Genomic DNA, 17,223 nt, shown 5'->3' with positions numbered 1-17,223 from the left:
TACGTTTCTAGCATTTGTAGACTTAGAGAAAGCTTTTGACAATGTTGACTGGAATACTCTCTTTCAAATTCTAAAGGTGGCAGGGGTAAAATACAGGGAGCGAAAGGCTATTTACAATTTGTACAGAAACCAGATGGCAGTTATAAGAGTCGAGGGACATGAAAGGGAAGCAGTTGTTGGGAAGGGAGTAAGACAGGGTTGTAGCCTCTCCCCGATGTTGTTCAATCTGTATATTGAGCAAGCAGTAAAGGAAACAAAAGAAAAATTCGGAGTAGGTATTAAAATTCATGGAGAAGAAATAAAAACTTTGAGGTTCGCCGATGACATTGTAATTCTGTCAGAGACAGCAAAGGACTTGGAAGAGCAGTTGAATGGAATGGACAGTGTCTTGAAAGGAGGATATAAGATGAACATCAACAAAAGCAAAACAAGGATAATGGAATGTAGTCTAATTAAGTCGGGTGATGCTGAGGGAATTAGATTAGGAAATGAGGCACTTAAAGTAGTAAAGGAGTTTTGCTATTTGGGGAGCAAAATAACTGATGATGGTCGAAGTAGAGAGGATATAAAATGTAGGCTGGCAATGGCAAGGAAAGCATTTCTGAAGAAGAGAAATTTGTTAACATCCAGTATTGATTTAAGTGTCAGGAAGTCATTTCTGAAAGTATTCGTATGGAGTGTAGCCATGTATGGAAGTGAAACATGGACGATAAATAGTTTGGACAAGAAGAGAATAGAAGCTTTCGAAATGTGGTGCTACAGAAGAATGCTGAAGATTAGATGGGTAGATCACATAACTAATGAGGAAGTATTGAATAGGATTGGGGAGAAGAGAAGTTTGTGGCACAACTTGACCAGAAGAAGGGATCGGTTGGTAGGACATGTTCTGAGGCATCAAGGGATCACCAATTTAGTATTGGAGGACAGCGTGGAGGGTAAAAATCGTAGAGGGAGACCAAGAGATGAATACACTAAGCAGATTCAGAAGGATGTAGGTTGCAGTAGGTACTGGGAGATGAAAAAGCTTGCACAGGATAGAGTAGCATGGAGAGCTGCATCAAACCAGTCTCAGGACTGAAGACCACAACAACAACATATTAGTTTTTAGAAATGCTTTAGTTGGTTCCTAAACCACGGACCGACACGGTGTTTCGGTTGTTGCAGGAGTGGGCCTGGGGCTGGTGGTGCCGGCGTCGTACCTGGCGTTCAACTCGTACTTCCTGGAGCGCCGCGGGCTGGCCATGGGCCTGTGCCAGGCGTGCGTGGGGCTGGGCTTCATCGGCGCGCCGCCCGTGGTGCAGGCGCTGCTCCACAGCTACGGCTTCCGCGGCGCCATGCTGGTGCTGGGCGGCATCGGGCTGCACTCGGTGGTGGGTGCCGTGCTGTACCAGCCGGTGCGCTGGCATCAGCGCAGGCCGCCGGCGCCGCGGCCCCACAGCGCCAACGGACGCCTCGCCAACGGTCAGCACTCGACACCTACCAGCAACGCTCTTTCAACTGGAGTCCCAAACTATTAGGATCTATACCGTGCAGGTGGTAGAGAGTTGCAAACTTGGTCGGAAATGGACGTTTCAGGTGTTACGTGACCCTAAAGGCACTTCAAGGAAAGGGAAAGAACACTGAGGCGACAAGAGTCATGAAATGTGCGGTACTATTCCTTACGCAAGGTACAAAAGGGGAATGCATTGGCGGAGCTGTCATTTGTACTCAGATGATTCGGGTGAAAAGATTTCCGACGCTACAGAAATTAACACACTTTGAACGAATGGTACACTACTGGACATTAAAAATGCTACAGCAAGAAGAAATTCAGATGATAAACGGGTATTCGTTGGACAAATGTATTATACTAGAACTGACATGTGATTACATTTTCACGCAATTTCGGTGCATAGATCCTGAGAAATCAGTACCCATAAAAACCATCTCTGGCCGTAATAACGGTCATGATACGCCTGGGCATTGAGTCAAGCAGAGCTTGGATGGCGTGTACAGGTACAGCTGCCCATGCAGCTTCAACACGATACCACAGTTCATCAACAGTAGTGACTGGCGTATTGTGACGAGCCAGTTGCTCGGCCACCATTGACCAGACGTTTCCAATTGATGAGAGGTCTGGAGAATGTGCTGGCCAGGGCAGTAGTCGAACATTTTCTGTATCCAGAAACGCCCGTACAGGACCTGCAACATGCGGTTGTGCATTATCCTGCTGAAATGTAGGATTTCGCAGGGATCGAATGATGGGTAGAGCCACGGGTCGTAACACATCTCAAATGTAACGTCCACTGTTCAAAGTGCCGTCAATGCGAACAAGAGGTGACCGAGACGTGTAACCAATGGCACCCCATACCATCACGCCGGGTCATACGCCAGTATGGCGATGACGAATACACGCTTCCAATTTGCATTCATCGCGATGTCGCCAAACACGGATGCGACCATCACGATGCTGTAAACAGAACCTGGATTCATCCGAAAAAATGACGTTTTGCCATTCGTGCACCCAGGTTCGTCGTTGAGTACACCATCGCTGGCGCTCCTGTCTGTGATGCAGCGTCGAGGATAACCGCAGCCATGGTCTCCGAGCTGATAGTCCATACTATTGCAAACGTCGTCGAACTGTTCGTGCAGATGGTTGTTGTCTTGCAAACGTTCCCATCTGTTGACTCAGGGATCGAGATCCGTTACAACCATGCGAATAAGATGCCTGTTATCTCGACTGCTAGGGTTACGAGGTTGATGGGATCCAGCATGGCGTTCCGTATTACCCTCCTGAACCCACCAATTCCATGTTCCGCTAACAGTCATTGGATCTCGACCAACGCGAGCAGCAATGTCGCGATACGATAAACCGCAATCACGATAGGCTACAATCCGACCTTTAGCAAAGTCGGAAACGTGATGGTACGCATTTGCTCTTCTTACACGAGGCATCATAACAGCGTTTCACCAGGCAACGCCGGTCAACTGCTGTTTGTGTATGAGAAATCGGTTGAAAACTTTCCTCATGTCACCACGTTGTAGGTGTCGCCACCGGCGCCAACCTTGTGTGAATGCTCTGAAAAGCTAATCATTTACATACCACAGCATCTTCTTCCTGTCGGTTAAATTTCGCGTCGGTAGCACGTCATCTTCGTGGTGTAGCAATTTTAATGGCCAGTAGTGTACTTGGAGCTGGATGCGTGGGACATCCTATTTCGGAAATCGTTAGCGATTTCAATATCCCGCGATCCACGTGTGAAGAGTGTGCCGACTATTCCAAATTTCAGGCATTATCTCTCACACGGAAAACGTAGTGGCCCGACGGCGTTCACTTAACGGCCGAGAACAGCGGCATTTGCGTAGAGTTGTCAGTGTTAACAGACAAGCAACACTGCTTGAAATAATCTCAAAAATCAATATCGGACGCACGACGAACGTATCAGATAGGACAGTGCGGCGAAATTTGGTGTTAATGGGCTATGGCAGTAGACGACCGACGAGAGTGCCTTTTCTAACAGTACGGCATCGCCTGTGACGTCTCTCCTGGGCTCGTGACCACATCGTTTGGACTCTAGACGACTGGAAAACAGTGAGCTGGTCACGTGAAACCTGATTTCAATTGGTAAGAGCTGATGGTAGGGTTCAAGTGTAGCGCAGACCCCACGAAGCCATCGACCCAAGTTTTTAACAAGGCACTGTGCAAACTCGTGATGGCTCCATAACGGTGTGGACCGTGGACTGAGTCCTCTGCTCCACCTGAACCCGTTGTTGAATGCAAATCGTTATGTTCGGGTACTTGGAGACCGTTTGCAGCTAAACAACGATGGAATTGTTATGAATTATAACGGGCTATGTCTCTCCTCCACAGTTGTTCGCGACTGGTTTGAAGAACATTCTGAACAATTCAAACGAATGATTTCGTCACTCAGATCGCCCCATACCAGTCGTATCGAACATTTATGGGACACTACCGAGAGGTCAGTTTGTGCACAAAACCCTGCACTGGCAACACTTTCGCAATTACAGACGGCTATAAAGGCAACACGGCTCAGTATTTCTGCTGTGGACTTCCAACGACTTGTCGAGCCCATGCCACGTCGAGCTGCTCCACGCCGGAAGTGGTCCGACATGATATTAGGAGGTATCCCATTACTTCTGTCACATCTGTCTAGTCTTGACTGAGCAACACGTGTGAACCATGAATTTGTAAACTACTTGTTGTTGTGCTCGTCAGACCCATGACAGGTTTGATGCACCTCTCCACACTGGTCTGTTTTGTGCAGACCTCTTCATCTCTACATAGCTGCTGCATCATGCATCCACTGAACATGCTTACTGTGTTGCTTCCTTCTCTCCCCCTACAATTTTTACTCCAGTCCCCTCCCCACACTTCCCCCCCTTAGCAAACTGGTGATTGCTTGGTGCCTCAAGATATACTCCACTAACCCATCTCTTCTTCCAGTCATGTTCTCTCACATATTTATTTCTTCTTTAATTCGAATCAGTACCTCCTCATTAATTATTTCATCTGAGTTTCAACATTCTTCTGTAGTACCACATTTCAAAAGCTTCTATTCTCTCCTTGTATGAGCTTGTTATTTTTAGACTTCTTTACAAGACTACACTCCATACAAATGGCTTCAGGAAACAGTTTGTGACACTCATGTTCATATTCAACTAGAGGAAGTCTGCAGTAGCTCGCGCCACATTCCAGGTAACAATATCTTATGCCGGCCTGGTGCTATATTCGGACAGCCTTACGGTTATGGGTAGCTTGTGCCAACCTCCTCAGATGAGTAGCTCACACCAGCCTTGCGCTCCAGCCTAACACCTGTGAATGACTGCAAGGAGTTCTGCCACTGTTAATCTCTGTGTCTTTCTACCACATTTCCCTCACACCCCTTGCCTTTAACTTTATACCAAAAAAATGTGTTATTATGAGCTTAATACCTGATATGTCCTTCTTTGCAGGTCGTTTTGAAACTTTCTGGTAGTTTGCGCTGCGCCTCCAGTAGCGGTAACTTGCATTGGGCAGGCTCTGCAGTCGGGCCAAATTATGCCTGTCTCCTGTGGTTGATTCCAAGCAGTTCTACCATTCGTCACTAGATATCCATGGCACCGCTTTTATAGTGGCTAATACCAATTCATCATAGTTCAACCAATTTACACGAAATATTTATAAGCTATATTCAGAAACTTTCCTGTGGATAAGCCTTTATATTAGTGAAAACTACATTAAAATCCCTACAGTAGCTCCTGAGAATAGCCCGAACATACAGACAGAAACTGCAGCGAGAGGCTTCAGTTTATAGACTATAGAAGAAGAAGAAGGTAGATAGAACAGTAGGTAGACCGACGTACACGTACAGACATACACTGATATAAATATAGATACAAATATAAAATAAAAGACATTAACGTCTTTATCTTTTTCAAAAACGCTTTTCGTCCTATTACTGGTTTTAATTTTATATACTTTGTATTTCGCCCATTTTGTTGTTTTCCACCCAAAAAAAAAAGAATGTGTGGGAAATCTTATGGGACTTAACTGCTAAGGTCATCAGTCCCTAAGGTGAGACACTACTTAACCTAAATTATCCTAAGGACAAACACACACACCCATCCCCGAGGGAGGACTCGAACCTCCTCCGGGACGAGCCGCACAGTCCATGACTGCAGCGCCTCAGACCGCTCGGCTAGTTCCGCTCGGCTTCCACCCCAAATAGAAAAGTCATCTACTTTTTATAGTGTCTCATTTCCTGAGGTAATTCCGCCAGTATCACCTGATGTAAATCGATTACATTTCACTAACCTTGATTTACTTTTGTTGACATTCATCTTGTAACCTCTTTTCAAGACACTATCCAATTCGTTCAGTTCTTCTTCTAAGTTCTTTGCTTCTGGCGGCAGAAATGCAATGCCATCGACAAACAGCAAAGTTTTTATTCCTGCTCCCTGAACATTAATTCCGCCTCCAAATTTCTCATTCGTTTCTTGCTCTGCTTACCCACTGTGCAGGGTGAATAACATCTGGGAAAGGCTACACCGCTCTCTCATTCTCTTCTCGTTTATAGCTTCCAATTCATGCCTTTCGACTCTTACAGCTGCAGCTGCAGCTTCTACGACCTTTAGATAACCTTTCGCTATTTGTACACTCCTGGAAATTGAAATAAGAACACCGTGAATTCATTGTCCCAGGAAGGGGAAACTTTATTGACACATTCCTGGGGTCAGATACATCACATGATCACACTGACAGAACCACAGGCACATAGACACAGGCAACAGAGCATGCACAATGTCGGCACTAGTACAGTGTATATCCACCTTTCGCAGCAATGCAGGCTGCTATTCTCCCATGGAGACGATCGTAGAGATGCTGGATGTAGTCCTGTGGAACGGCTTGCCATGCCATTTCCACCTGGCGCCTCAGTTGGACCGGCGTTCGTGCTGGACGTGCAGACCGCGTGAGACGACGCTTCATCTAGTCCCAAACATGCTCAATGGGGGACAGATCCGGAGATCTTGCTGGCCAGGGTAGTTGACTTACACCTTCTAGAGCACGTTGGGTGGCACGGGATACATGCGGACGTGCATTGTCCTGTTGGAACAGAAAGTTCCCTTGCCGGTCTAGGAATGGTAGAACGATGGGTTCGATGACGGTTTGGATGTACCGTGCACTATTCAGTGTCCCCTCGACGATCACCAGTGGTGTACGGCCAGTGTAGGAGATCGCTCCCCACACCATGATGCCGGGTGTTGGCCCTGTGTGCCTCGGTCGTATGCAGTCCTGATTGTGGCGCTCACCTGCACGGCGCCAAACACGCATACGACCATCATTGGCAGCAACGCAGAAGCGACTCTCATCGCTGAAGACGAGACGTCTCCATTCGTCCCTCCATTCACGCCTGTCGCGACACCACTGGAGGCGGGCTGCACGATGTTGGGGCGTGAGCGGAAGACGGCCTAACGGTGTGCGGGACCGTAGCCCAGCTTCATGGAGACGGTTGCGAATGGTCCTCGCCGATACCCCAGGAGCAACAGTGTCCCTAATTTGCTGGGAAGTGGCGGTGCGGTCCCCTACGGCACTGCGTAGGATCCTACGGTCTTGGCGTGCATCCGTGCGTCGCTGCGGTCCGGTCCCAGGTCGACGGGCACGTGCACCTTCCGCCGACCACTGGCGACAACATCGATGTACTGTGGAGACCTCACGCCCCACGTGTTGAGCAATTCGGCGGTACGTCCACCCGGCCTCCCGCATGCCCACTATACGCCCTCGCTCAAAGTCCGTCAACTGCACATACGGTTCACGTCCACGCTGTCGCGGCATGCTACCAGTGTTAAAGACTGCGATGGAGCTCCGTATGCCACGGCAAACTGGCTGACACTGACGGCGGCGGTGCACAAATGCTGCGCAGCTAGCGCCATTCGACGGCCAACACCGCGGTTCCTGGTGTGTCCGCTGTGCCGTGTGTGTGATCATTGCTTGTACAGCCCTCTCGCAGTGTCCGGAGCAAGTATGGCGGGTCTGACACACCGGTGTCAATGTGTTCTTTTTTCATTTCCAGGAGTGTATTTTATCACTAGTGCTTTCAGAATTTCCAAAAGTGTATTTCAGTCGCCATTGTCAAAAGCTTTCTCTAAATCCGTAAATGCTGTAAACGTAGGTGTACCTCTCTTCACGCTGTCTTCTAAAACAAGTCCTAGCGTCAGTGTTGCCTTGAATGTTGCTACATTACTGAATTGGTTGTAACACTGAAAAACGTCAGTGTAGTCATTGAAGTAGAAGTTGTAGCTCGGAAATGTTCGATTTAAACAATAAAAGGAAACATTGTGACCAAAGACGGCATAACATTATCAAAAACATTCCTCAGATGAAGTACAGTCTGTTTTATTGTTATGAATCGTTTTGGCCAGATTAGGCCATATTCAGATTTACAAGAAAAATAATGAAAAAATATCATCCAGGGTATTAAAAAATAATACAGGTAGATATATCAGATAACATAGCAGGGTAGTTATCACTGACACAGCTGAAAATGATTATAATCATTAGCTCAGCAATTACATGCGATAAGTTCACAAGAAAAGTGACATTACCACCATAGTGAAAATGGTAATGTTAAGCCATGTGGGGCTATATTCTTATGCTGTATTAAGTAACAACTGCCTACCGCAACCACATTGCTGGAATTACCTTGACAAATAAGACATAATCGGCTTTTCGTCGTAGCCTGAAGTCATAAACGTAAACTCATCAACGTGAAAAGGGTTAAGCATCTCAAGTTCAGAACTGAAAATACGAAAAACATTCAAGTTATAGTGCGGTATTTGGTGGTTTCCCTCTTTATACTTGCATATTACAAAAATATGCAGTTTAAGTGAAACAAGATCCCTCCAAAACGCGTCATTTTTAGTATAGTTTGTTGCGTTAAAGTATCAAGTAACATGACGTCGGCCTGTAAACTTACTGCCTATAGAGTTTATGTTGAATTTAGCTTTGTTTTTATTTAGTAGTTGAGTTTGAAAAGGATAGGAAACACAATCCGTAAATCTTTTATTGAGCCCTGGACCATATTTCCTGTCGCTATACGTCGCAACCTTCCGCATTATGAAAGCACGAGTTGCGCCTGTTCATTTCTGACCATTAGTTAGTTAACGTCAAAATTCTCAATGTTGGCCCTTGTGTCATCTTCATAATTTGGTTCCAACAGGTCTGGGACGCCTTGTATATCAACAATCTACGAATGAATGTAAAACATGTGGTATGTTCTATTTCTTATTGCAGCATAAACATTCCAGTTCAAACGAATTAATGATATCTTGCGACTAGCATATAGCAGCCGCTAGCGCCTGGACTCTACTACGCCCCGAAAAAAAAAACCACTAGTAAGTTCCTGTATCTTTCCCTAGTACTACGGTCGCAGAATCCCAATCCCATTCCATGTAAACGATCCCCATGGGATAATACTTCGCCGCCTATCTAAATGGCGCCCTGTTGTCAGAAGAAATGAATCGGAAGTTGAGATTTTCGTGATAGTTGTACACAGCCACGGGAAAGTTTGAACCTGTACCGCAGCTCGTTATTTCTTCAGTGCCTTGATTGTCAAGAGGCGGTATTCGTACGCCAGTGCTAATCGCAATGACTTTTGACGAGAGGTGACCAGAGGTGAACGAGTATGGAGGAGGCTTCTATCCCATAGTGGGGAAGGCGAGGAGTGGGGAAGAATTTATTATAGATAGAGTGGCTGTTCAATAGTTATTGTCGTCCACGACTGAATTCACAAGTCACTTACTGCACAGTGGCCTTTCTGTCCACTATTATAACCGGCAGGGATCGGTGGCGACTACTGTCGTTGTTGCCCTGATAGCAGACTGTAGCGACGGCGATTTACCGTTGTCATTGTAATTATGGTGCGTTCCTAATGCTCGGCACGTACGACAACGAAGCGCAACGGAATGTTGTATGTGTCGGACATCGACGATGTAACTATTATCAAACGCTTTTACCATGTTTGTCTTGATCATCCTACAACCTACTGTCACGCTGACGCTAAGTACGTATCTCACGACCACCAGATCACGTTACACGCTGTACTGTATTATATCAGTTTCTTGTCTGTCTGAAGGTAGATTACGCTAGTTCTGATACACGATAAAATCCCCTCGCCATAGTACCGCAGCACGCCGCTAGGGGATCCAAAACAAAATTGCGCACGCTATTCATAAAGTAGAGTACCGCATGGAAATACGTTTTCTGCAGCTGAAAGGGAACAACGCTGAAATGCTGGAAGCGTATGGAAACACATTGCACCATCACTCCTCCCCCCCCAAGCCCCCTCCCTCCCTCTCGACACAGTATTTTTCTGACGTGGATGTTTCTAGTGTGGTCAAACAATTCTGAGAATCAGGAATCACAAGATAAGTGGAACCTTTTGTGCTCTATAACCGGCGTATCAAAATCGATGTGTTAGTGAATAAACTGAAAGTCAGCCATAGATCAGATACCAATATCATGAACGACACTTTGAACATGAGAAACGACGTCGTGGACTGATATCTGCTACTGCTCTCACATGTTGAAAAAGCCTACCGAACCCAAGCATCAGCATACATTTTCCAGGCTAATCCAGATTTCTTTAGCGGCATTATCATCATGGACGAGTGTTGGGTGTATCGTTACGATACCGAGGCAAAGGAGCAAAGGGATCAATGGAAACTTGTGGATTCACCAACGCTGAAACAGATGAAGAGTGAAGACTCAACCACTAATGGGCAAGGTATTGGTGACTACATTTTGGGACTTACATGCTAGTACGCTTATAGGAGCATACTAGCGACATCTCTTGATGAGACTACAGCTTTATTTATTTGTTTATTTTTGCTCCACGACAATTCCTCAGCTGAGTCTACACATCGTCACACACGGGCTGCCTCTTCGGGCTATCAAAGTTTTCCTCGCCAAGCCCCCCACTGCTGAGATGTCACCCAGTGACTTCATCGTCTATGCTTTCCATGAAGAATTTGCAAAATGACGACGAGGTGATTCCAGAGGTGAAGCATTTCCTGCACAATTATAGATATGAGTGACGTTTGTTCCGTTAGACACATCCAACGGAAAAGATGTTACTAATATCTGTAACTGTATGGGCGCGACCTCTGTTCAATGAAAAAGTTTTTAGTGTCGAGGCACGACCAACGTCCGAACTCCTCTGGGAATCAGAAAGCTGCGAGTAGTGAGTTAACGGGCGGGAGTAGATGGGAAGTTGGGAATCTGTCTCTGACCGAAAGCGTGGCCAGATAAGGCAACCGTTCTTGGAAAGCGGATCATCTGGGTTCGAGTTTCAGATCGGCACAAATTTTCAACTCTCTCTGTTCAATTGTCACAGTGCACTGAGCGGCTAGAAGTCATTATTTCCTTCTTATCTTTTTCCTATCTCGTTTCCTTTCCATTCCTTTCGCTCCAAAAGTATTCATGTTTCCTGAACAGTCAAATTGCAGACTTTTACAAGTAAGATCTTCTCTGAGTCACTCATTGGTGGTAAGAAATGTGTCAGTTGATGGCTGAATATATAGAGAGAAGGACTAACACCATCACTGAGTTTCATGGCCGAGGCTTGAATATTTCGAGGTGATAATTAAATCTTTATAGCTACCCCTCCATTCGCAGTCATGACAGAAGAGCTCTCCAATGGGGCGGTTTTTCTAATTAATTAGATTATGAATTTATAGCAAATGCTGTGTGTTGCACTCATGTGCGTTTGAAATGCTCTTTCATTACTTTGTACATTCTCTAACAAGCTCTTTGTGCAGAAAAATAAGTGTACAGGCGAAAGTCATGCTTGCAACCTTCTCAAATAATGTATGATTGCCTGAAATACTTTAGTACTGGATACCTCTTTTGCAGGGAAAACAATTCACTTGGACTGTTGTACACAGAGTGACGTGTTTGGTGTGTTCTGCAGGCGGGCCGATGCACGAGCTGAAGACGCGGCCGGTCACGGTGGAGGAGCAGCGGCTGTCGATGCACGTGGTGCCCGCCGAGGAGGACGACCTCGCCTGCGGACGCGCAGTGCCCAACGGGCGCGCCCAGGTACCTCACACTGCCAGACACGCGCTACTAGTGTAATACACGGACTAAATCAGGAGGACATACAGCTGACGATGTTGACACATGTAACGCGTAGTGGACGTAATCTGCAGGGTGATTCCGTGATGATGTTACAAACTTTCATGGATGATGGGTAAAGGCAAATTCATCAATTTGAGGCAAGGGACCCTGGTCTGGAAACAACCGAGTAGAAGTTATAAGTGAAATCTTTCTAATGCCTCTGACAGTGGAAAACTTTTACCGGCACTGTTGTTGCTAAGACTGAAGGGGAGGCAACGTTCGGAGGTGGTAGTGTAGACCAAAACAAGAAAAGAGATCTAGTAAACATATGCTATAAAACGCATACTGAAAGAGCTATAAGCACTTGTACATCTTTGATGCTGTGAATCACATCTCTTCTACTGAAGTACCATGGTTCTTGAGGCACGCACTTTAGAAATATTTACTAGAGTTTTTTGTTGTTTTTTTCCGTACTACCTCTTCCAAAAGGAAACCAAAGAGCTTACAGTAGAAAATATGTATTATACAGTATAAAAGATTAACAAGTTCTCTTAGCTCTTTAGGTACACATTTTAGATCCCACTTTTTTTTTGTTTTGGCCCATATTACTACCCTTGAAAGTTGCCTATCCTACAAGCGAGCATAATTCTCGGACGGTGAATCAGTTCCAATTTCTTCCACAACATCATCCACTTCACTTTCATTTAAATGTGATTCGTTCAAGACTTCTTTAACCACTCTTTCAACAGACCTGTCACCCAAACGTTGTCCATTCATGTTACTTGTTCAACAGCAGCAGAAAAAATGAAAATAAAACCGGTCTACTTCATAAAAATATGTTTGGAAATTTCAATGCAAAACCTCATTTCGTTTCAAATAATTAAAACCAATGTCTCAAGCGCCTGAAATTTTTCCTTGGTATTACCGCCGGAGCCAAAGATAGAAATGGTGATTTTCAGAAAAGGAGGCAAAACACCCAAGAATGCGGAAATCAACATCAGAGGACAAAAAATAAAAATCTCAACAGACTTTAAATACCTAGGGGTGACATTGCAACCAACAACCAAATGCTTCACAAAACATACAACAGATCGAGCATCCCAAGCAATAATAGCAATAAAGGACATCAAAGGCATCCGCCTACTCGGTCTAGAAACGGCCATGGAATTATTCAAAGCAAAAATCTTTCCAATCCTGGCCTATGGGATGGAGGTTATATGAGACCACCTGACAGAAAAAAATCTAGAAACACTTATCTAAAAAGAGCACTAGATCTCTCAAAGACAAGATCTAGACTAGTGTACCTGTTAGCGAGGGAGACATTCCTAATTGAAGACATCAAACTTCGATATATGATGCCACACACCAGGGCATCCAGAAATCAACTGAAGATCATGGAGCATAAACAAGAGAAAGTATGGCCGGAGTTCTATCGCACCGAAGCAATGACGAACCGCTCATGGACAGCACCAAACTTCGAACGGCGACATGTAGTAACTAGCTTTTCTATTCACAGCTTTCATCAACCAATTTGCAAAAACAAAACTTACCACGATCCAACCACAACATGTGTGTGTGAACTGTGTAACGAAACCTGTGAACGATATCACATAGAATTGAGCAGTAAAAGAGTGAAATCTATAAATGAATATGCAAAAATGTAAAATGTAAATGTAAAATTTTAAGCAAAGTAACTGTATATGTATATTTGGCTGCAATTTTATTAAATAAAAAATTACGACGGAGCCAGGGGGCAGGGGTTGGGGGGGGGGGGGGGGGGCTTGGAAGGCCCGTGGAGAATAAATATCAAAAAAATGAATCTTAACTAAAAAGTTCCGCAATCACTCAATTGTAAATGCAGTAATGAACAAGTTCACACATCAGAACGTAGATACAACATACGAATATTGAGTCAGTGAAGGTACGAAACCCTCCCCCCTGACCCTCCCACCCGTTGGTAATGGTAAGGTTATGCATGAACGCTGTTCTTTTAACTGTTGTTGTTGTGGTCTTCAGTCCTGAGACTGGTTTGATGCAGCTCTCCATGCCACTCTATCCTGTGCAAGCTTCTTCATCTCCCAGTACCTACTGCAACCTACATCCTTCTGAATCTGCTTAGTGTATTGATCTCTTGGTCTCCCTCCACGATTTCTACCCTCCACGCTGCCCTCCAATGCTAAATTTGTGATCCCTTGATGCCTCAAAACATGTCCTACCAACCGATCCCTTCTTCTAGTCAAGTTGTGCCACAAACTTCTCTTCTCCCCAATCCTATTCAATACCTCATCATTAGTTACGTGACCTACCCACCTTATCTTCAGCATTCTTCTGTAGCACCATATTTCGAAAGCTTCTATTCTCTTCTTGTCCAAACTGGTTATCGTCCATGATTCCCTTCCATACAGGGCTACACTCCATACAAATACTTTCTGAAACGACTTCCTGACACTTAAATCTATACTCGATGTTAACAAATTTCTCTTCTTCAGAAACGATTTCCTTGCCATTGCCAGTCTACATTTTATATCCTCTCTACTTCGACCATCATCAGTGATTTTGCTCCCTAAATAGCAAAACTCCTTTACTACTTTAAGTGTCTCATTTCCTAATCTAATTCCCTCAGCATCACCCGATTTAATTTGACTACATTCCATTATCCTCGTTTTGCTTTTGTTGATGTTCATCTTATATCCTCCTTTCAAGACACTGTCCATTCCGTTCAACTGCTCTTCCAAGTCCTTTGCTGTCTCTGACAGAATTACAATGTCATCGGCGAACCTCAAAGTTTTTACTTCTTCTCCATGAATTTTAATACCTACTCCGAATTTTTCTTTTGTTTCCTTTACTGCTTGCTCAATATACAGATTGAATAACATCGGGGAGAGTCTACAACCCTGTCTCACTCCTTTCCCAACCACTGCTTCCCTTTCATGCCCCTCGACTCTTATAACTGCCATCTGGTTTCTGTACAAATTGTAAATAGCCTTTCGCTCCCTATATTTTACCCCTGCCACCTTCAGAATTTGAAAGAGAGTATTCCAGTTAACGTTTTCAAAATCTTTCTCTAAGTCTACAAATGCTATAAACGTAGGTTTGCCTTTTCTTAACCTTTCTCCTAAGATAAGTCGTAAGGTTAGTATTGCCTCACGTGTTCCAACATTTCTACGGAATCCAAACTGATCTTCGCCGAGGTCCGCTTCTACCAGTTTTTCCATTCGTCTGTAAAGAATTCGCGTTAGTATTTTGCAGCTGTGACTTATTAAACTGATAGTTCGGTAATTTTCACATCTGTCAACACCTGCTTTCTTTGGGATTGGAATTATTATATTCTTCTTGAAGTCTGTGGGTATTTCGCCTGTCTTATACATCTTGCTCACCAGATGGTAGAGTTTTGTCATGACTGGCTCTCCCAAGGCCATCAGTAGTTCTAATGGAATGTTGTCTACTCCCGGGGCCTTGTTTCGATTCAGGTCTTTCAGTGCTCTGTCAAACTCTTCACGCAGTATCATATCTCCCATTTCATCTTCATCTACATCCTCTTCCATTTCCATAATATTGTCCTCAAGTACATCGCCCTTGTATAAACCCTCTATATACTCCTTCCACCTTTCTGCCTTCCCTTCTTTGCTTAGAACTGGATTGCCATCTGAGCTGTTGATATTCATACAAGTGGTTCTCTTCTCTCCAAAGGTCTCTTTAATTTTCCTGTAGGCAGTATCTATCTTACCCCTAGTGAGACAAGCCTCTACATCCTTACATTTGTCCTCTAGCCATCCCTGCTTAGCCATTTTGCACTTCCTGTCGATCTCATTTTTGAGACGTTTGTATTCCTTTTTGCCTGCTTCATTTACTGCATTTTTATATTTTCTCCTTTCATCAATTAAATTCAATATTTCTTCTGTTACCCAAGGATTTCTATTAGCCCTCGTCTTTTTACCTACTTGAGCCTCTGCTGCCTTCACTACTTCATCCCTCAGAGCTACCCATTCTTCTTCTACAGTATTTCTTTCCCCCATTCCTGTCAATTGTTCCCTTATGCTCTCCCTGAAACTCTATACACCCTCTGGTTCTTTCAGTTTATCCAGGTCCCATCTCCTTAAATTCCCGCCTTTTTGCAGTTTCTTCAGTTTCAATCTGCAGTTCATAACCAACAGATTGTGGTCAGAATCCACATCTGCCCCTGGAAATGTCTTACAATTTAAAACCTGGCTCCTAAATCTCTGTCTTACCATTATGTAATCTATCTGATACCTTTTAGTATCTCCAGGATTCTTCCAGGTATACAACCTTCTTTCATGATTCTTGAACCAAGTGTTAGCTATGATTAAGTTATGCTCTGTGCAAAATTCTACAAGGCGGCTTCCTCTTTCATTTCTCCCCCCAATCCATATTCACCTACTATGTTTCCTTCTCTCCCTTTTCCTACTGACGAATTCCAGTCACCCATGACTATTAAATTTTCGTCTCCCTTCACTACCTGAATAATTTCTTTTATCTCGTCATACATTTCATCAATTTCTAAATTCTTTTAACTATTGTATGTATATCCTTAAATTACGAAAAACAAAGGTTCTGTTTTATTAGGTGGGGGTTATAATGGGTGCTAGGATTTCCAGCCGCAGGTTAAATTTTCTGGAAACTTAAATTTTCTACTTCATTCCAGAAAATGTACATTTCCAGAACGAATTTTCAATCTACAGCAGAGTGTGCGCTCATTTGAAATTGAAACAGCGCACTGGCCGCGACTCAAACCTGGGAACTTTGTCTGTCGCGTGCAAGGGCTTTACCGACTGAGCTATAGGAGCACGACTCGGGACCACCCTGCGCCTATACAGCTGTACTTCCGCCAGTTCCTATTCTTCTACCCTCAAAACTTCACGAAAGTTCTCCCGGTTATCTTACGGGACTAGCACCCCTGGAAGAAAGGGCACCCAGGTTCGAGTCCAAGTCCGACACACTGTTTTTATCTGCCAGGAAGTTAAAAAAATACGAAAATTATAGCACTGGATTTAGGACAGTATCACATTTTAAGATTCGAAAATTGCAGACCGAGCTAGGTGGCACACTGGACTCGAATTCGGGAGGACGACGGTTAAAACCCGCGGCCGGCCATCCTGATTTAGGTCTTCCATGATCTCCCTAAATCGCTTCAGGCGAACGCTGGGGTGATTCCTTTTAAAGGGCACGGCCGATTTCTTTCCCCATCTTTCTCTAATCTGAGCTTGTACTCCGTCTCTAATGACGTCGTTGTCGACGGGACGTTAAAATCTAATCTTCTCCTCCTCCTCGAATACTCTAGAATACGAAAATTTTGAGTAGCAGTGTGTTTTAAAATACCAACTTCTGGGATAAAGTAAAACGTTTGTTTATAAGAGGAGAATGAGGACTTTCAAATAGGTATTCCAATCCGAAAACAAATAATAATTACGAAGTCAAATTCTGAAGTGTATGTGACTATAAAGTAAATAATTTTTTTATCCAAAACTAATGTTACCATCAGTACTCTTAAGGACTGTACCACGAATAAGAATAAATGATGACTAACTGAAACCCTCAGCTGCCGACAGGTGTTGTTGATATACCTCGATGTGGACAGCTGAAAATGTGTGCCCCGACCGGGAGTCGAACCC

At 44.4% G+C, this 17,223-nt stretch overlaps 1 protein-coding gene across 1 annotated transcript in view; it reads left to right on the top strand.

Annotated features, from left to right (window-relative positions):
- Positions 1 to 17,223, top strand: part of LOC124788653 — a gene marked incomplete at its 5' end in the record, with an annotated part of 169,544 nt that overhangs the window by 85,917 nt on the left and 66,404 nt on the right. Inside the window, 2 exons of the mRNA XM_047255929.1 lie at positions 1,165 to 1,461; positions 11,448 to 11,575. Coding sequence (XP_047111885.1) covers positions 1,165 to 1,461; positions 11,448 to 11,575 — 425 coding nt within the window. The remainder of the gene's footprint in view (positions 1 to 1,164; positions 1,462 to 11,447; positions 11,576 to 17,223) is intronic.

Source organism: Schistocerca piceifrons, chromosome 3 (assembly GCF_021461385.2).
Source record: "Schistocerca piceifrons isolate TAMUIC-IGC-003096 chromosome 3, iqSchPice1.1, whole genome shotgun sequence".
Classification (NCBI taxonomy): domain Eukaryota; kingdom Metazoa; phylum Arthropoda; class Insecta; order Orthoptera; family Acrididae; genus Schistocerca; species Schistocerca piceifrons.
The sequence above is the reverse complement of the archived record's forward strand: the minus strand, read 5'-3'. Positions and strand labels throughout refer to the sequence as shown.